The following is a 21,591-nucleotide window of genomic DNA, read 5'->3' as shown; positions in this document are numbered from 1 at the left end:
CTCTTAGCTTTCATGTGAGGCATCAACCCTCAGACAAACCCTTTGCAAATCAGCAGTGGAGCCTCTTGAGTGGTCTGGTCAGAAGACTGAGGGTGCATATCAATACTCTTACTTGGCCTCCTCGTCTCCTTTCCTTAATCTACACTGTATAATTTGACATCCCTCAAAGTGTTTTTTGACTGTCCAGTGCTTTTAAATCCATACAAATTAAGGAGGTTTCCATTAAACCTTTTTATACTGGTAAAGTACATGTCGAATATAAACATTTCATGACCAGCCTGATGGAAACAAAACTTTTTTCGGGGAACATTCCAAATGTTGATGAAACTCAATCCGCTAGGTATAGTAGGATCTTTTTGTGCCAGTCAAATGAATTATGCGAGATATGTCGATTGAAACGCTTTTATGCGCGAATATTGATACAATAACCATCATATGGGAAAAACTTGGAGTCACGTGTGGTCCTCCCACTACTATTTGGGAAACCATACAGTTCATTAGGCTACAGATTAAATAAATTATGATGAATTTCACAGGGTGGTGAAAGTGCAAGGTGATGAGCTTGATGCTCCTTTCCAATAAATATCGAGGGTCTTGTTATGGTGACATGATGGTCGATGTTTGGCTGCCATTTGACAAATAAAAAATAATCTCATTATGTAGGCTATACATGAGCTCTAGCCAACACCGCTAGAGCGCACGTCTCTAGTGGGCACACTCGCTATATAACGCATCATAGTTTGTGAGAAAACCATCAGTAGAGTTGAATATTCGGTGGAAACCCATTTAACTTCTGTTTTTTATACGGCACATGGGAATTGAACCACAAAATGTATTTTTATGTGTACTACGTCATCACGCACAGCCTTTTATCAACAATAAGTCAATTTGATGGAAACATCTCTGGTGGGAAAATGCGCGTATTGTTTTTATGCGGATTTTAAAATATTCGCATGAAAAACTGTCGCCACGCCTCCTACGTTGCAATGCTCACCACATCTCTCTTTTTTTTAATTGTTTTTATTTAACCTTTATTTAACTATGATAAATGGATTTGAATTAGTCTTTGCTAAAGATAAGTCACTAATACATATAATCTACATCAAAATAATACAATAGTTTTCTGATGCTAAGTGACACAGGGCAGGGCCGAGAATGCACAAGGTCCCATATAACAAAGGAAGGTAAGATAGTGGACCATGATCCGCCAAAGGAGATAGAGAAAAGATGACAATCGGGGTGGACACTAGACAGACAGAATGGGGAGGGGAAAGTACAGTGACATTGATGTCCAACCTGTAGTGTAGTGCCATCTACAGTTTCTCTATAGTGCTGCAGGTCTGGTGAGAGTATTCAAACTTTATTTTAAAAAATGAACTCCCCATACCAGATATTCCTTAATGTGAGCTTGTCACTTAATTTGATTTATTAGGATCCCAATTGGCAGACGACAATGGCGACAGCTAGTCTTACCGGGGTCCGATGCATAACGAAAAATACATTACAGGCAAAAGACCTTACCATTTACATTTAAAAAATATTACCATGTAGTGTGTGTGTGTATCTATCAGTTACACATACATGTCAGTAGAAACACACAACAAGTAGTTCACATGGGGGATAGGCAGTGTGCCATCAGATGTTGCTTTATTTGTTTTTTGAAAACAGGTTTGCTGTTCGCTTGCGCTATATAAGATGGAAGGGAGTTCCGTGCACTCATGGCTCTGTATAATGCTGTACATTTACTTGAATTAGTTATGGATCTGGGGACTGTGACAAGACCCCTAGTGGCATGTCTGGTGGGGTAAGTGTGTGTCAGAGCTGTGTGTCAGTGCTGTGTGTCAGAGCTGTGTGTCAGTGCTGTGTGTAAGTTGACTAAGTAAACAATTAGAAATGTTCAACACATTTCTTATAAGAACAAGAAGTGAAGCAGTCAGTCTTTCTTCAACTCTTAGCCAAGAGAAACTGGCATTCATAGTATTAATATTAGCCCTCTGATTATAATGAATAGCAAGACGTGCGGCTCTGTGCTGGGCCAGCTGCAGCTTAACTAGGTATTTTTTGCAGAACTTGACCATACATACGTCAGGCCAATAATCAAGATAAGATTAAGTCATGATTCTAGATCCCTATGGTGTTCACTTTAGTGGATTTCTGTAAAAGAATGTCTGTTTCAATTGAAAAGGGGAATAGAAATGATAGACATCAACTGCATGATATGATCCAGGTCACTGCACCAATGTCACTATCCAGCCTACTGAGCTATATCCAAGAAATTAGTAACACTCATAATAACACTCATGCAACAATTTAAACAGATAAAGAAACAACGCAGGATATATTATTTTAAAATTAAATTTACTTCAAATGGATATGGTTTAAGTTTCAGAACAGTCATTGCTGTCAGGTCAAAGTTCAACAGTCAGAGGTTAACATAATATCCATATGTGAGTGCCAACTGCAGATACTGTATCAAACCATTTGGGAGAAGGTTGAGACACCAGTCACAGTGAACCTCTAGGTGGTGTTAAAGTCTTACAACCAGATGGAGCCATGGATCAAGCCAGGTCTCTGGTGGAAATAGGCACCTGATAAACACACATACTTTCATGATGCACAACACATCTTCCCACAGTTAGAGTCACAAAGCAAACTAGTTTTGGAGGATGGCCTCTGAGCTGAAAAGCTGGTGTTTAATATACTGCAAGGAGAATTCAACTGCAGACACTGACATACAAACACAAACAGCTTAACAACAAAACAATGGCCTAATAATTCCCCCATCTCCCTTTAAATGTTCTGTCGAAAGTAGGCTATAGAGTTGCAGCCAGGCGATCCACAAGAACTCATTCGTCAATGATTTTACACTCTCCTAAAAGGCTGCTTGCACTTAGCAAACACATGGGTGGACTAAACTGGGCAATGTTTTATAGGCAACTATGGGATTATTACTATCAACTAGCTAGCCAAAAATAACATTAGTAGACCAACAAGTTGCCATCCCTCTATAAAATAAATTCTCATCGCTTTCGTAAAAAAGAGGGTTTGCTCTGTTCTCCACGGACCCCTTCATCTCACGTTAGAGTCTTAGGTCGCGACGGTCTTTAGTTATCCATCATTTGGGTGGGAATGATGGTCACATTTTCTTTACCGCTGCTCCTGCCGACAGCAAACGGTCCCGCTCGCGCACCTCCTCCTGTAGCTTGGCCTCGGTCACGCGCAGCTGGCGGATGGTTGCCTTCATCTCCTTCATTTTCACTTCCATGAGTGCGATGATGTCCCGCTGCTCGTTCAGCTTCCGAAGCAGTTCGGCCGAGGTGGTCCCGGTGGTCAGCGAGTACGCGTGGTCCAGCGGATTGCTGACAACGCTGTAGTACTGCACAGTCTGCTGCTGGGCAGTGGCCGCGGAGTCTGCAGGGGGATAGTCGCCCCTGGCCAGGTCAGTGGAGCTGGAGACGACTGCAGTAAAACAGGACCCGTCACCCTGCGCGGCTGGATTTACTGGTCCGAGGTATTCGCCGTCCGGACCGATCTGCACCAGGATAGGGCCATCAGTAGCAGCTATGTCGGTGACTGCATCGCTCTGAGCGGTCTCAACGGCATCTGGGGCTGTCGAAACAACGTTGGTGATGACAATACTGCCTGGACTGGGGGCTGGAACAGGAGCCGCCGCAGACGCTTTCCTGTTCCTGCCCCTTCGATTCTTGCGTTCATTCACTCCTCTCAGCGGGAAGAGCGTCGGTACTCGAACGGTATAGGTCTTTCTGCCACCGGGAAAGTGTACGCTACAGACGCGGTGTCCCGTAGTGGGCTGGAAGGTACTAAAACAGCCGCTCACCCCGGCCCGGGAGATGTTCTTGAGCCAAATCTCCCTTTGCGTGGTATCCTTTGGAAATGTGTAGAACCGTAGCTCTCTGTCCCGATGAGAGTTGTTGTAGCAGCCAGGGACACAGCAGGTGAATCCAGGCATGTTTATTCCAACGAAAATCTGATAAACTTGTTATTCTATTGAAGTTTTGTCTAATTTATTTTTGTTTCGTTCTTCCTCGCGTTGTTATCAAGCCGATCGGCCTCGAAGCGGAACTACACGTCCCACAATGCTTACAACTTCCTGTTTTGTGTCCTAAGCAGGTAGCCCCAAAAATATGACATTTTGTTTAGTGTTGCGCACAATTAATATGTTTTTAGACGTATTTGTATATAATGTCGCAGACTTTTATTATGTTGATAGATGTTTAACTATTGTATCCATTATTACTGCTTTCCAAGCAAGCGTCAATCAGAACTAAGAACTTACATAAACTACAAGTCCCATAATGCATTCCATAAACTCTCATCTCGCGAGTTTTCACTTGAATTTTAAACGCGGGAGCCACCCGCTGAAAGGTAAACACCAGCTAGCAAGCTTTTTATTGTATTTATTTGATTGTATCCTAGCAAGCTTAGGATACTTTAATAAAATAGCACATCAAAACGGTGATTTTTCCACATAAAGAGGCGACACGAATCTAACGTATCGTGAACACGACTCGGTAGAATTCCTTGATTGTGTAAGTCAGTGATATATCTAACTTTAGCCTAGCATGGATAACTAACTTAGCTAAGTTTTATTTAATTATTTTATTTAATCCGTTAGCGAAGTTAACTTTAACGCGTTAGTCGCCCCACTTACTTTCAGAAGTAGTAAGCTATGTGTTTATTTGCATTAACGTTAGCTAGCAAGTACTAAACCAGTAGTTAGTTAGCTAGCTAATTAAAGATGACAGCATGTCAATTATTTCCAGAATATTGATAAAACGTTGACTTCTTCTGTTTCGACAGACTGAACGTTATGCCATGGATTCTGTAGACGAGGACGTGTCTGCTCGAGTTCTCCTGCAAAGTGTAATTCATACGGAGTCCTCCAGGTCCCCAATTACCCGCAGGTAAATCAACACTGTCGAAAAGTGTCACCCACAGTACCTACTACTATCTATCAACTAAACTTGCTTTGGCAAGCGGTTGTCGAGTGTTAGTTTGAAAGGCTCTCTCTTGTCAACTGTGATATCTCGAGATAAAATGTGTCATTTTAATGGAATAAGCCATGTGTGTTATGTCCTCTCTAGTGCCTCCCAGGCTCAGTTCCAGTCCCCAGGGTCCAGAGTCAGACGTAGTATCAGACTAAGGAAGAGTGATGTTGGGACCCTTACACCACAGGAGGCCCTCAAACAGAGCATCAAAAAGAAGCTTCATGAGGTCCGGTTAAGCCGGGTCTACACTATGTGACAAAATCCCAATGTCCTTGCCTACTCTGGGTGCGCGGCCATCAGCTACGCTTGTTTAATGTAGGCGGGTCAGAGACGCAATCAGAGGGCTCTGATCCTGTCTTTGACGTCCTAATATTTTCAAACATGTTTGATTTTATCTGCACAAAATCTGCAATGTTCTTGTAGTGTGACATATGCAATGACAATATTTGAGAACAGTGATCAGCAATAGCCAATGAGAGCTCTCCTGAGAAGGAGCCAGTGAGATGATGACATTGTATCGCATCACCCAGAATGTGTTCTCTCGAGCAGGAGCGATGAATACTACTAGTATGTGTTTGTCCTTGCCAAAGTGTCAAATCGTTACAGCTCTTTACACACAATGTTATTCAATTAAAAATGTATTGGTTAGATATTTCAACTCTGTAAGGCAAGCATGAATGTCTGACTGAAAACGTTTGAGGCTGCTTTGAGCCACAGCTCGTTCTAGCTATGGAATCACATCCTTGTCAAGACAGCATGTCTTAGTTTGACACTAAGACACTGTCTGCTCGGTGTTACTTTGAAGATCTGTCTTTCTGTTCGTTTGTCTGTGTTGGGCAGAGAAACTGTTTTAAACAAGGCTTGTGTTGAGTTCATCTGCATTTGTCTTTTTCTTACAGAGCACTTCCAGGTTTACCCTGCCAGTGCCACCCAGTAAGAGGCGGACTATATCAGAGGGAGTCAGGAAGATAAACACGCCTGCACCAGCCACAGCCTCACTTCTCTATGATGATGACATCACACCTAGATACCTACTCAGGGGGATCCTGCAGACAGGTGAGTGTTGTCGTCACAGTGTGTGGGTCAGTGCCTTTTATTATTGACTAGCAGTAAGATGGATGTGTTATTATATGCTCATCATGGGCACATTAGGGCCCGTTGTTCAGTGATCTTTGTCTTTGTTGCTCTTCTGTCTCCTCTCTGATTGGTCAGAGCCGGAGACATCCCTTCTGGTTCAAGACCGGCCAGTCAAGAAGGAGCCAGAGCTGCCCTCCACAAACTCCAGTCTTCACAGCAACCGCCCAAGGTATGCTGACAGACAAGGACGATATCCTCAGAGGTGCACTCAGGACACACAGCCCTCTGCATTATTGGTGTGGTGATGTGTATGTGCGTTTACACCTTGTTTTTGTTTGTGCCTCCTAGTACAGGGCTGTCTGACTTGGATTTCCCTGACATGACCACCACAGTAAACCTGTCAAATACGGTGAAGGGACTAAGCAGGAAGCGACCACGTCGGAGTCTCAACATAACAGCATTCAACAGGCAGCTTGAACATGAAGGTACGGTCAGGGTCGGCACTGTACAGTGTGTGCGCATGGTTAAGTTTGTGTGACATCTGTAACTGGAGCATGTTCTGAACGTGTTAGAGGGTGTGATTAAACATACTGGTTAACTGCTCTATATGAGAATACATTATCTGTTCCACTCATTTTGACCCACTGACAATTCCACTTTTCATGGGTTCATGTTTAAATTAAATTGTATTTATTACATTCTGCAAATACAACAGGTGTAGACTTTACCATTAAATGTTCGCTTATGAGCCGTATATTAGTATTGTAAGTGCATATACACTACCATTCAAAAGTTTGGGGTCACTTAGAAATGTCCTTGTTTTTGAAAGGAAAGCACATTTTTTTGCCCATTAAAATAACATCAAATTGATCAGAAATACAGTGTAGACATAGTTAATGTTGTAAATGACTAATGTAGCTGGAAATGGCAGATTTTTTATGGAATATCTACATAGGCATACAGAGGCCCATTATCAGCAACCATCACTCCTGTGTTCCAATGCCACGTGTTAGCTAATCGAAGTTGATCATTTTAAAAGACTAATTTATCATTACAAAACCCTTTTGCAATTATGTTAGCACAGCTGAAAACTGATGTCCTGATTTAAAGAAGCAATAAAACGGGCCATCTTTAGACTAGTTGAGTATCAGGAGCATCAGCATTTGTGGGTTCGATGACAGGCTCAAAATGGCCAGAAACAAAGAACTTTCTTCTGAAACTCGTCAGTCTATTCTTGTTCTGAGAAATTCCATGTGCGAAATTGCCAAGAAACTGAAGGTCTTGTACAACGCTGTGGATTTATCCCTTCACAGAACAGCGCAAACTGGCTCTAACCAGAATAGAAAGAGGAGTGGGTGGCCCCGGTGCACAACTGAGCAAGAGGACAAGTACATTAGAGGGTCCAGTTTGAGAAATATACTCCTCACAAGTCCTCAACTGGCAGCTTCATTAAATAGTACCCGCAAAACACCAATCTCAACTAAAGGTCGACCGATTAATCGGAATGGCCGAAAAATTAGGGCAGATTTCAAGTTTTCATAACAATCGGAAAGCTGTATTTTTGGACACCGATTTGGCCGATTTTATTTTTTACACCTTTATTTAACTAGGCAAGTCAGTTAAGAACACATTCTTATTTTCAATGACGGCCTAGGAACGGTGGGTTAACTGCCTCGTTCAGGGGCAGAACAACAGATTTTTTACCTTGTCAGGTCGGGGGATTCAATCTTGCAACCTTACAGTTAACTAGTCCAACGCTCTAACTACCTGCCTCTCATTGCACCCCACGAGGAGACTGCCTGTTACACGAATGCAGTAAGCCAAGGTAAGTTGCTAGCTAGCAAGCTAGTGTCCTGCGTTACATATAATCAATGTGGTGGGTATCGTTGCTCCAATGTGTACCTAACCATAAACATCAATGCCTTTCTTAAAATCAATACACAGAAGTATATATTTTTAAACCTGCATATTTAGCTAAAAGAAATCCAGGTTAGCAGGCAATATTAACCAGATGAAATTGTGTCACTTCTCTTGCGTTCATTGCACACGGAGTCAGTGTATATGCAACAGTTTGGGCCGCCTAATTTGCCAGAATATTACATAATTATGACATAACATTGAAGGTTGTGCAATGTAACAGGAGTATTTAGACTTATGGATGCCACCCGTTAGATAAAATACGGAACGGTTCCGTATTTCACTGAAAGAATAAACATCTTGTTTTTGAGATGATAGTTTCCGGATTCGACCATATTAATGACCTAAGGCTCGTATTTCTGTGTGTTATTATGTTATAACTAAGTCTATGATTTGATATTTGATAGAGCAGTCTGACTGAGCGATGGTAGGCACCAGCAGGTTCGTGAGCATTCATTCAAACAGCACTTTAGTGCGTTTGCCAGCAGCTGTTTATGACTTCAAGCCTACCAACTCCCGAGATGAGGCTAGTGTAACTGATGTGAAATGGTTAGCGGGGTGCGTGCTAATAGCATTTCAAACATCACTCGCTCTGAGACTTGGAGTGGTTGTTCCCCTTGCTCTGCATGGGTAACGCTGCTTCGAGGGTGGCTGTTGTCGTTGTGTTCCTGGTTCGAGCCCAGGTAGGAGCGAGGAGAGGGACGGAAGCTATACTGTTACACTGGCAATACTAAAGTGCCTATAAGAACATCCAATAGTCAAAGGTTAATGAAATACAAATGGTATAGAGAGAAATAGTCCTATAATTCCTATAATAACTATAACCTAAAACTTCTTACCTGGGAATATTGAAGACTCATGTTAAAAGGAACCACCAGCTTTCATATGTTCTCATGTTCTGAGCAAGGAACTTAAACGTTAGCTTTCTTACATGGCACATATTGCACTTTTACTTTCTTCTCCAACACTTTGTTTTTGCATTATTTAAGCCAAATTGAACATGTTTCATTATTTATTTGAGGCTAAATTGATTTTATTTATGTATTATATTAAGTTAAAATAAGTGTTAATTCAGTATTGTTGTAATTGTCATTAGTACAAAAAATGTAAATCGTCCTTTTAATCTGTGTTTGCTTTTTTTGGTCCTCCAATAATCGGTATCGGCGTTGAAAAATCATAATCGGTCGACCTCCTAGTCGCAACATCAATAGTGAAGAGGCGACTCCGGGATGCTGGCCTTCTAGGCAGAGTTCCTCTGTCCAGTGTCTGTTCAGTCTCTTTTGCCCATCTTAATCTTTTCTTTTTATTGGCCAGTCTGAGATATGGCTTTTTATTTGCAACTCTGCCTAGAAGGCCAGCATCCCGGAGTCGCCTCTTCACTGAGACTGGTGTTTTGCGGGTACTATTTAATGGGGTGGCGGGTAGCCTAGTGGTTAGAGCGTTGGGCCAGTAACCGAAAGGTTGCTAGATCGAATCCCTGAGCTGATAAGGCAAACATCTGTCGTTCTGCCCCTGAACAAGGCAGTTAACCCACTGTTCCTAGGCCCGTCGTTGTAAATAAGAATTTGTTCTTAACTGACTTGCCTAGTTTTAAAAAAAGGTTAAATTTAAAAAATGAAAGGCTGGTTGTATTGCTTCTTTAAACAGTTTTCAGCTGTGCTAACATAATTGCAAAAGGGTTTTCTGATGATCAATTAGCCATTTTAAAATGATAATCTTGGATTAGCTAACACAATGTGCCATTGGAACACAGGAGTGATGGTTGCTGATAATGGGCCTCTGTACGGGCCTGTATGGGCCTCTGTACGGGCCTGTATGGGCCTCTGTACGCTTATGTAGATATTCCACTAAAATCAGCCTTTTCCAGCTACAATAGTCATTTACAACATTAACAACATTAACAAAAAATTGCTTTTCTTTAAAAAACAAAGAAATGTCTGAGTGACCCCAAACTTTTGAATAGTAGTGTAGTCAGTGCAAGAACGGATCAATGCATATAATTCATGGCTACATGGACTCACTATTTAATAGTCTTATGCCTATTTAGCAGTATTATGGCCTGGGGGTAAAAGCTGTCTCATAGCATGTTGGTTAGGAGTCTGATGATGGATGTATTAGTTTTCTGATAGAATTGTATGTTCTGATTCTTTTTTTGCAGATGGAGAGGCTGAAGGTGGCAATGCAACAGAAAAAGACCTCTCATCCCTGTCTTCTGCCTCTCCAAAGTAAGGAGCTGCAAATTGGAAAAACTTCTACTCATTGAATTTCAGTGGTGAATGTCAGAAATGTAACTGAGGCTGTGTTCTCACACATTTTCTAGCTCTATCACCTTCTCCCTGAAAACACCCTTTGTGGATGTTCGGACTGAGAAAAGGGGATTTCAAAGGAAGGTAACAAATCGTAAAAAAATTTGCCTTGAGGAGTTTGACGAGGCCCTACAGAATCGACTGGCGGCGATGGGTGGAGACCCTGGTAAGCCCCTTCCTCTGCATCCTATCTCATTTCTTCCCCCCTTATATTTCTGTTTGTCTTTTGTTCGGTGTATTATATTGTTTGATATGTACTTAAATTACCTGGAACAATATGAAATTGAGACTTATGTAAGACTACATTTTGTGTGAAGAGTAGAACTTAAACCTAGTTCTTCCGCCTCTCTTTTTCTCTTCACTCCCTCTCCCTGTTTTTCAGAGCTGAGTGTTAGGGAGGATCAGCAGGGTCTCAGTGAGACCGTTCGGTCTGAGGGGTTCACCTTGGGACAGAGTGACCTCACCGCTCCTGACATCACCCATGACATCATCACCAGCAACACAGCGCTCTACTCCCTGCCTGTTGACACAGCAACAACCTTCACTATTACCACCCAGGACAAAGACACCATCACGGGAACACAGATCCAGCGAGAAATGGGAGGAATGAAGGATGAGGATGAGAAAATTATGGAGGAGGTAGGGGAACAAAATGAGGACAAGATGGAATTAGACAACAAAGATGGAGAGGATTTGGCTGGTTCTTCTGGGCAGAGAGAGGACTCAGTGAGACAGAAGGTGTCCAAATCACAGACTGTAGAAGCGGTAGCTGACTCCCAGACAGAAGATGAGGAGCTGGCTAAATCTCAGACCGAAGAGGACGAGGTGGCCGAATCTCAGACAGAAGAGGCCGAATCTCAGACAGAAGAGGCCGAATCTCAGACAGAAGAGGCCGAATCTCAGACAGAAGAGGACGAGGTGGCTGAATCTCAGACAGAAGAGGACGAGGTGGCTGAATCTCAGACAGAAGAGAACGAGGTGGCTGAATCTCAGACAGAGGAGGACGAGGTGGCTGATTCTCAGACAGAGGAGGACGAGGTGGCTGAATCTCAGACAGAAGAGGACGAGGTGGCTGAATCTCAGACAGCAGAGGACGAGGTGGCTGAATCTCAGACAGCAGAGGACGAGGTGGCTGAATCTCAGACAGCAGAAGATGTAGCAGATGAAGGGGGACAGGTAGAAGAAGGGCAGGAAAAAAGATTGATATCACAGAGTTTAACACACAATGCGATGCACATCAGTCGGAGAGCTTATTGCTCAGAGGGTGGCGTCAAGGTTGCTGGAGTGATTGATGGAGGGAGGGGCTACAAGAGCATGGGAGCAGCGCTCCATCCTACAGAGACTGGTGAGTCAGGTTGGTAATGAGAGCATGATGTGGCATTGTCCAATGTGGACAGTATTTCACTTGGCTCAAATACTGCTTGTCAACAAGACTGTTCAGTCTTTCAAGTTTGAAAAATAATATTTGTGGGTCTATTCTATTATTTAATGTAGTATTTGTGAGACTGTTTTATTGATGTCTTTGTGTGTTTTGTAGGGTGGGCAGGCAGAAGGTCAGAGGGGGACACGGCTGGTGAGTGGCAGGTGGGAGCTAGTGAGAGCGCCCACACACGCACAGTAACCCTTGGCAGCGTCCCTCCCTCCCCGTTGCCCCAGGAAGATGAGCTGGAAGGTTTGAGTAGAACTGGCACCAGCCTTGGCAATGAGGAGATGGAGAACTCCATGCCTCCTTTAGAGATTACCTTTGAACCTGAGAACAACGCCCCTCACAGCAGCAACTCATCCCTGCACCCCATCACTGCCCAGAGACCAGCTGAGCATGAAGAGGACTGGGATGATGTGGAAGAGGGGGATGGTATCCGGAGTGAAGGTTGGATCCACAAAATCTGTATTCAGGTGTGTGTGCACATGCGTATATGTTGTGATGACTAACCCCTTCTTTCCTACAGAGCTGTCCATGAAGACTCCTGCGTTTGTCAGAGAGAAGAGGAATGCTCTGCCTATTGACCCCCTGGCCACACCCACTGTTCTCAAAGACCTTCAACCAAGGCAAGTCACACACAAACACATGCAGTCATTTTAGTAGTAGTATTGTGTGCTAGTTTGTGACCTAATCTGTTGTCTTTTGGGGCCTCAGTGTTTCGGCTGGTGCTGCAGCTGCGGTGAAGCCCAAAGCGGTGAGGGGAAAGCGGACTGGATCAGCCAAGAAGGATCCTGGTCTCTCTAAGAGCTACATCATGAGCGTGTTCAAACACTTCGCCAAGACCAAGGTGTCTACAGATGTCTACCCTGTCCTAAAGGAGATGTAAGAATCTACACCCATCTTAGGGAAAAGTGCTTATGTTCATTAACTTGCACATCAAGTGATTTAGTGATGTACCAATCTGTTTAAAGACAGGAAAACATCAAAATGCAACTTTTCTTTTATCGTTGATGTTAAAATCATTGATGTATGTATTAGTGACAAAATAGAGGACTTTCTTAATGATAAGGTATTGATGGATGAATGCATGTGTAACATTTACTTACCAGAATGGAGCGCTACTTTGACCGGCTAGCTGATGACTTGGAGACGTTTGCTGCTCACGCCAAGAGGAAGACCATTGAGGTAGAGGACGTAGAGCTGCTGATGCGGAGGTTTGTTTATAGCTGTGGTTCGTCAGGTGTTTTAAGTGTACAGTATGTACTATAACCTCCTTCTCGTGTGTGTGAGTGCATTTGTCTTTCTCTAACTCTGTTTTTCTCTCCAGACAGGGGTTTGTGACTGACAGCATGCCAGTAAATGTGTTGATTGAGAAATATCTCCCAATGGAATCCCGAAAGCTCCTCATTCCCGTGGCAACAAGTGGTAACTACGTCATTCCCAAACCGAGGAGAAAATGATCAGCCTATACTGAGAATGATCAGCCCAAATGAGGGCTGATGTTTGATTGAATATCTATGAACAGCTGTTCATTTATTATTTGTAGACACTCAAACACAGCCAGGACAAGACCATGTAACCTGGTGTAAATGTGTTTGAATATGGCTTTCTTTTATATTTGTCGGATATTACTGCAAAATGTTTTATTTGATTTATTCAGTAGTCTGGCATTTGTACGTGCCTTTGGATGAGAAAGGAGACTGGAGTTAAAGCCCTGAGGTTATGAGTGCATTGGATTCCATCAGAGCAACCTGAAAGACACAACCAATACAAGCACTATAGTTTGTAGACACTAATCTAATGGCCTCTGTCCTCATGCTGCCCCCAGTTTTCAAAATCGACCCAGCAAATCACAGTACAGTCAGAATAAAAAAAGCAATAATTCAAACTTCGATACTTTGGGCTGTAATCATTACTCCAATTCTGTTTCAAAACGTTTTGCAACAAACCATTTACTCCAAACAGAAAATGCATACGACAGTTTCTATTGGACTAATTCAGGTAGGCCCGGTTTCGTTCGCCTTGTTTGCTTTCGTTTGGTTCTTGGTTAAACGGTCAGTTTTCAGGCCGTACGCGACGAACACACCGACTGTGTCATGCGTTTTGGTGCACTAGAAGTACATTCATTTCCAGTGGAACGCTGCGTTTGCCTTACAGCATTGCGTTGCAGAGGCAGTTGTAATCCGTTGTGTAGTAAATCGAATGTATGCATTAAATTGTATGCGTAGAATGTTGAATTTATGTTGCACACATATCCAGTAAAAAAAGTGGGATTCCATAATAAAAAGTTGAATTACATAATTTCTTTACATATTTTATTCATTTATTTGCCAAGTAGCATACATATTTATTCGATGAAATCAAAAAATTGTAAGAGCCTATCATTTACCTCAAATGCATAGTTTGAGCGAAATGCAATAATAAATAGTCAAGATAGCAGCGTAGGCTCTTTCAACAATGAGACCAACGTTGTGGAAGGTGGTCTTGATCGCGCTGTTGGGCCGGTGTTCGGGGCCAGCCCCGCTGAAAGCGCAGGTCTGTGTGGGTCCAGAAATGGTTGAAGTCCCGAAAGCATGGAGGGGAGTTCCGTATCATTCAAAAGCTTCGATTGGAGAGGAATTTCGAAGTTACTTTCGTCTGGACCGCAGCCAGTTCAATCACCTGCTCCGGATTGTTGGAGCCAGGATCGCCCCGATGGAAACCAACTACCGGAAGTCCATCAGCCCAGTTGAACGCCTGGCGATTTTTCTCCCGTAAGCTAAATTCTCGTACATTTTAAAAGCCTTTGATACCGTAATTGATTGATTAGATATTTTATGTGCAACCTAGCTAGCTGAATGGCTCTTTAGTTAATAGCCCCTATGTGACATCAGATGTACTTGAACAGAATGTTTATTCGGACTATAACTTCCCAAAGTTGGTTTAAAATCCTTTAATGATGCAATGTTACCAAATAAAAAAAAGTTGGGGTGCCTTCTGCCCTGATGAAGGTAGGCTAGTCTTCTCCAGGACCCCTTGTTCAAGACAGTCATTCATTATATTATTATTGGAATTACTTACACTCTTAGGAAAAAAAGGGTTCCAAGAGTGTCCTTCTGCTTCCCCCATAGGATACCCTTTGGGGGAAAGGTTATACATGGAACCGAATAGGGTTCTCCTATAGGGACAGCCGGAGAACCCTTTCAGGTTCTAGATAGAAAAAAAGGTGCTAAGAGTAGAGTTGGCCTGGGATACAGTCAGACTGAATTGTTTTGTTTCAAGGCATTGTTAATGATGGTTGATGACTTACAATATAATTAGAGCATAATAAACTAATGAGGTAGGTATGAGTAGATATAATATGTGGGTGGAATTTCAAGTTACACACAATATTGATAATTATATTTCAGATTCTTGGGGACAGGTCTCCTACAGAATCATCGGATTCAGCTTCGGAGTTGGGCTGTCCACAGTGGTAGGCATTGTCCCCTCTGTGGCACACGCCATTTGGGACTGTCTGGTTGGTGAATACATGTCTGTCCCCAAGGAGGAAGACTGGAGTGCCATTGCTGCAGAGTTCCTGGAGAGGTGGAATTTCCCCAACCGTCTTGGTGCTGGGAAACATGTAGTAATCCAGGCTCCACTGTGCTCAGGTTTGCAATTCTACAACAAGGGTACATATTAAGTTGTACTCTTGGCTGTTGTAGATGCCATCTACTGTTTCCATGTCGTCAATGTTGGTGCTTACGGCAAGGGAAGTGATGGCTGGACCCTCCGGGACTCTGCCTTCGGCCAGGCACTTCAGGGTGGCACCCTGGAGATTCCTAGAAGAAAAAGAAACGCACACCTATTTAGGCGAGGTGCTGGCTAGCCGAGTAGAAAACTTGAAAATAAAGGAGAGCCGCACACTCTAGGAGCTCAGATCCAATATATATATATATATATATATATTTTTTTTTTCCCACCACCTGCATCACTCCCTGGGGCTGAAGACCTGGGACCTGTTCCCCACGTCTTCGTCGGCAACGAGGCCTTTCCTTGAGACCCAACCTCACGAGGCCCTATGCTGGACACCAACTGCCATTGCCAAAGGCTGTAAGGATCTTTAACAAACGACTATCCAGGTCAAGGTTAGTTGTTGAATGCGTCTTTGGGGGTCTGGCAGCCCGGTGGAGAAATGTATCGGAGAGTGCTTGGTCTCAGCCCCTCAAATGTCGATGCCTGCATGAAGACCACATGTTCTCCACAACTACCTGCAGAGGTCATTCCAGGAGCCACTCCGGATGGAGACGGGCACGCCAAATGGTCACCTACCTGATGTCACCAGGGCAGGTGCCAACACCCCCAGGCAGGCACTCCAGGTGAAGGAGAAGCTGACCCCCTTCTTCATCACCGGCAGGTGAAGTCCCATGGCAGTATGCCGTGAATTGAAACGGCTCTTTTAAGAGCCCCCTAACACCAAGGTTATTTTAAGAAACATCTACCGTTGTCCACAAAATAGCAGGACCTCTAAGGTTATAAGACATAGTTAGTATGATAATGGGAAAAGGTAACCTAGAGTCCATACAAATAGTACAGTTCACCATCTTCACTGCTCTGACACAATGCAGGTGGGAAAAAAACAATTAGGAAGAGAATGCGTTTACTTTCATCTTGTCTAAATGAGATATTAATAAACAAATGAAACTGACTATGAAAACATTAGAATTGAATAAGTATTCAAGTACAGGAAAGAACATGAAAGGTATGTGTTGTAAAAATGTTTAAAAAATAAGTGTGTGTGTGTGTGTGTGTAAAAATACAACAATTAAATGTGTAGCCTGTAATCTGTAAGAGAACCAGAGCATGTATTTTTTTGCACAACTGCAGACAGATACAGGGACTACTGCATAAAGCCTTGACGTAGTAGGGAACTTCAGACATGGCCATAAAGAGAGAAAGGCAGGGCACTGGAGATCTGAGGTACAGAGAGGAGAGGTGTGTTTGAAAACTAAAAGTGAATGTGTAGCCACAATACTGATAAACTTTCATTTAACCTTTAGTCTTGTAAAAGAACAAGAAAATCTGAATTCTCCGGTGTGTCAGTTTTCATGCAATCGATGTACAACTAATAAGGAATGCTATCCTAAATATTGAGAAACGATTTACTTTATGAATTCAATTAATTGTAAACTAAAAAAAGCGGAATAAGGACAGTTGGAAAATTTCAGTTGCAGTTCCTTGATTCCTCACCTGCTCAAAACCCATTGGAGAAGGTCAAAACAACAACCAGACAACTCTTCCTCCTGTCCTTCCTGTGGTTGGCTAAATTGACTCCATCTCTGGAAAGGAAGAGAAAAACAACATACAAGCATTACATAATAAATAACACCATTAAATGTGAGATGTATGTTAACTAAATACTGTTTGTAGAGTGTTGTTTGTGGCATAAATATTGGAGCAGTGTGGTAAAGTTGGTAATACTGTAATGACCTGACTAGATCATAAAGGAACAATTGTCCAGACAGAGGGTTGAGTTTACGAATTGACGGTTTATTAACACAACTTTACACAGGCTACTGTTTGGCCCAAGCCAAATAAACGAAAGATACCCCACAAGCCAACTGTGACCTCTTGTAAAGGCCAGACGTAAGCGAGAGAACAAAGGCTAAATCTGGTCTTAACTTCCAATGCTCCATCCCCCTGCCCAACCCCCCTCCACGCCACTCTGCCGACCGCCAGGATGCCCGGCATCAGAACATTCCAGGCATTCCTGTGATTGGCAGATAGCAGGTTGATTGGCATGTCGGACCCCGCAAACACTGGGTACTGGTAAGTACAACACAACCACCTACTAGCCTAACACATAACACACAGCTGTCTGTGCAGGTCGCTACAATACTTTTTGCTGTTTACTCATGGAATTTGTGTTTTAGGATATTTTCTATCCCAGAAACAGAAACATTAATCCTTTGATCTGAAATACCAATTAGCCTACATGAGTATACTGTAAAAAATGACACTTTACTTCACTGTTGCAAAACTTATGACACGACCTGTGTAGTGAAGAGAAAAAAAACTTACCATTGAACTTGTCATCGAAAAGCAGCTGAAGAATTTTTATCTTAACTGCTGCTTTTCTTTGAGGCAGCCTCTTCAGGGTTGGCAACAGGGAAAGAGTGTCTCTTCATCCTCAATGTGGGGATCAGGTTGGGCTGCCTCCCTCTCGATGGCTTGGAGTAGCCTATGCTGAAATGAGTTGAGTGGATCTGGAAGCTGGTACCTACGATAGCGCCTGTTGTGACATTGTTCCTCTTCATTTCTCCATGTTTGTCTCCACGGCCACATCCTGTTCAAGGTCCTCGTGGTCATAATAATCTCAGGTGTTCCTAGATCCAGAGGTGCTTGCTCCATTATCTTCCATGGCTGCACCGGTGGTGGTCATACTTGTGGATGTTGTAGAGGGTCTCGCTGCACTGGTGATGGTTGCACTAGTAGATGAGAGGGTCTCACTGCACCGGTGGACTCACTTGTAAATGACAAAGGGTCTTGATGCACCGGTGGCACCCACACTTGTGGATGAAGTAAAGGGTCTGGCTGTAAAATTGCCACTCGTTTCCCTAGGCACATTAAATGGATCCAGAACATAAAGAATGTGGCAGAAGCACCAATGCTGCTGGCCTGAAGCTGCTGACCCAGACCTCTTATCTTTCTCTGCCCTTCTCTCTCTCTCTCTGATACCTGTCCCTGAGTCCTCTCCACTTCCTCCTACAGTATTCTTCTACATAGGCATGAACATGATAAGCCAAACCATTACCTAGCATAACTACAGTTATTAGATAGCTATCATGGACATGTCACCTACTGTACACAAACACGTGGTTATCTGACCAAATTATCAGGGGTACAGTAGTATCTACCATTTCTATTACTCTAGCATACACACTCACACTCTTTCAAACATGATTATTTGGTAAAGTTATCAGGTAATTAAAGATCCCATGGCACTTATTATCGTAAGAGTAGGGGTGTTAACCCCGGTGTCCTGGCTAAATTCCCAATCTGGCCCTCAAACCATCATGGTCACCTAATAATCCCCAGTTTACAATTGGCTCATTCATCCCTCAGGTCGTTGCTGTAAATGAGAACGTGTTCTCAGTCAATTTACCTGGTAAAATAACGGATATATAAAAAATAAAAAAACAGGTTAGCTAGCTAACTAACGTTAACTAGCCACATCTAGCACAAGCTCACTACTAAACTGACCTGGCAAGCCTACTATCGTGGACACTTGTCTCCAAGCAGTATTTTTTGTGTTTATGTAGCTGTCAGCAGCTGTGTCAAAAATACACGGTTTTGAGGATACTGCGAAAATTATTCTCTCCGTGTGTCCAACCGCATTCGACCGTCTGCAAAAGGTACCTGCATCAGTATAGTTTCCTTGCTGCCCAAAATGTTATGCAGCAGCGATGCAATAACACAGTCGGTGTGTTCGAAGCGTAAGGCAAGTTTTTTTTTTTTTACTAGGCAAGTCAGTTAAGAACAAGTTCTTATTTACAATGACTGACTAGCCCGAACCAAACCCTAACGACGGTAGACCAATTGTGCGTCACCCTATCATAGCCAGTTGTGATACAGCCTGGAAACGAACCAGGGTCTGTAGCGACGCCATTAGCACTGCTATTCAGTGCATTAGAACCCTAAACACCACTCGAGAGCCCAAGGAAAGAGGTTGATAAATGATGTACATATGTCTGTTTAATAAGCTGAATTGCTGATTCAGTCAAATTGTATTTTTTTTAATAAAAGTGTCTATTACCACTAAACTTTTTGGTTTTGAATATATGAATATGTTAATTATCTGCCAATCAGCTGTCCCCTGTGTCTTCCCCTCAGGAGAGTACTTAAGACTTGTGTGAGAAGAAACTTATTGGAGCTAGAAGTAGGTGAAGGCTCAGTGATTTAATGAAAATAGTTAGAAAATGATTGTCTAGGATTTAATACCCATCAATACAATGGACTTGTATATAATGTAAAATATTACAATAGCTTTTGGTTGATTGACAAGTCGGAGAGCGCTCGCTTGCACATAATTTCAGAGGTAATTCACCTCCGAGAGAGTGCTCTCAATAGGCCTACTTGCATGGGACTTAGTGAATTGGGGGTCCGTTTAAAAAAATCCTTCTGAGGGGCCCCACTAACCCAAAATTCAATAAAAATATGACTGTGGGGGGAGGTAGAGGCAGTTTATAAGGTAGAGGAGTGAAATTATATGCTGTATGTTATTTTCTTCCAGAATGGATTTTTTAAATTAAGAGTGCTTTCAAAAGGAGTCGTGAGGTGGAGGTGTATATCGAAAGCTATATCAGTGACCTTGATGGGTCATATGACTACAAAAGTCTAAATACACAACCACTTCATTTTTACTGTGAACAACACATGGCAAGAGGAAAGTCGACACGGCAGCCACAGGACACCACAGCAAACAGCTGTAAGGTCTATGTGTCCATTGACATCAACGATGGGCCCACCTCAAAAGTGTGTATCAGAAAGATGCTGGACCACAAGGGCCATGAGAATTCCCACTCTGAGAAGGTGACCAACCACATTCACCCAGACCTGGTCACATATATTGAGATCTTGTCTCTTCAATGCAAGGCATGCCACGAAATTGCCAACAGTACCATGAACCAAAATAATAAAATGAAGACCCTGGACAGGCATCATGAAAATGACTCCTGGAGTGTTGACTCGCTTGTGAAACCAGACCTTAAGAGAGTACAATGTCTCAATCAGCCTCTCTGCAGAGCAACAGATCAATCACTGTTGATTATGTTTATGATAATTATGATCATGATTATGATCATTATGATAATGCCCTTTTAATGTAAGAGCTGTTTGACAAGACTGCATGGAATTTCATCCTGCTTTGGTGGGATGGAGTTTTGGCCTGACTAGTGACATCACCAGGCAGTAAATTAGTTAACAGACCAATAAGAAATAGAGTTCCAAACCTTTCTGCCGATAACAGCAAATTTTCAGTTTTCCCCTTCCCAATCAGACCAGTCCGACAGTCCTAGCTAAATTCTTGCTTGAGAAATCACTCTTGGCTAGATTTGATTTCTTTTTGACCATTTTAATTGAAAACAATCACAGTAAAAGGTACATACTTTTTCACCAGGCCAGAAATGATTTGATATTGAGATACAAATGGCTGCATTGGACCTTTAACCTAACCTTATTTTAACCAATTCAGAAATAGATGATGACTTGACTATTTGTCTGCTTAAATATCCCATATCGTACCACATCCAGCTCAGGTAATATATAGGCCTACTCTGCTAACTTCTCCTGCCCCTCCCTCATCTTCACTGACCTCACTCCCACTTGGACCCTCTACATATGGGAAAACAGAAATGTTGCCAACAGCACAGCCCTGTTGCAGGTTATTGGAAACACATAGCATGTATGACTAACTTTATTTTCCCAGAGGGAACTTAATTTGTGGTGTCAGATACATCAAGCACACTTCAAATTAAAAACACACAAGAGTATTATTACAGTCAAAACTATTAACGCTATGAAAATAGATATTTGATAAAAGAATACGCTGTCTAATATCATAGCTTTGGCTACATAGCTTTGACAAGTATTTTAAGATAGGCCTAAAACTACTTTCTTTGTTACTTTGTTCTGTTTTGGGCAGCCCTAGCATGGTCTGCCAGCAGTTTCCCACCTGGATCTTGACTGGTTTATTTGCCTTGGTGTGTGCAAGACACTGCTTTTTCTGAGGTGGCAGAGACAGGCAGTTGAGTACGGAGGTGGTTGACCTCTTATTCCAGTGGGGTAGTCTCCAATTGGCATTGACAGTTTGTCCAATGTGCAGACTTTAAAAGGGGAA

General features: G+C 42.7%; 2 protein-coding genes across 11 annotated transcripts; one reads left to right on the top strand and one right to left on the bottom strand.

The window, feature by feature from the left end:
- Positions 1-1,614: 1,614 nt before the first annotated feature.
- Positions 1,615-4,106, bottom strand: LOC109882434 (THAP domain-containing protein 11). Its single transcript, XM_020474529.2, has one exon. It carries the CDS (start codon positions 3,968-3,970, stop codon positions 3,137-3,139), a length of 834 nt encoding a protein of 277 aa, XP_020330118.1. The 5' UTR covers positions 3,971-4,106; the 3' UTR covers positions 1,615-3,136.
- LOC109882433 (centromere protein T) lies at positions 3,464-14,035 on the top strand. Of its 10 annotated transcripts, none has more exons than XM_031831005.1 (15): positions 3,712-3,956; positions 4,063-4,131; positions 4,822-4,925; positions 5,106-5,235; positions 5,909-6,065; positions 6,222-6,315; positions 6,435-6,571; positions 10,162-10,228; positions 10,324-10,475; positions 10,692-11,654; positions 11,847-12,179; positions 12,259-12,358; positions 12,447-12,614; positions 12,842-12,946; positions 13,060-14,035. In XM_031831005.1, exons 3-15 carry the CDS (start codon positions 4,837-4,839, stop codon positions 13,190-13,192), a joined length of 2,628 nt encoding a protein of 875 aa, XP_031686865.1. In that variant the 5' UTR covers positions 3,712-3,956; positions 4,063-4,131; positions 4,822-4,836; the 3' UTR covers positions 13,193-14,035. The 10 variants fall into 10 exon arrangements, with proteins under 10 accessions (XP_031686866.1, XP_031686869.1, XP_031686862.1 ...); XM_031830999.1 differs by having other exon boundaries at positions 3,841-3,956; positions 10,692-11,663; XM_031831006.1 differs by lacking the exon at positions 4,063-4,131 and having other exon boundaries at positions 3,464-3,956.
- Positions 14,036-21,591: the final 7,556 nt, after the last annotated feature.

The sequence above is a fragment of the Oncorhynchus kisutch genome, linkage group LG8, assembly GCF_002021735.2.
Source record: "Oncorhynchus kisutch isolate 150728-3 linkage group LG8, Okis_V2, whole genome shotgun sequence".
In the NCBI taxonomy this organism is placed as follows: domain Eukaryota; kingdom Metazoa; phylum Chordata; class Actinopteri; order Salmoniformes; family Salmonidae; genus Oncorhynchus; species Oncorhynchus kisutch.
The sequence above is the reverse complement of the archived record's forward strand: the minus strand, read 5'-3'. Positions and strand labels throughout refer to the sequence as shown.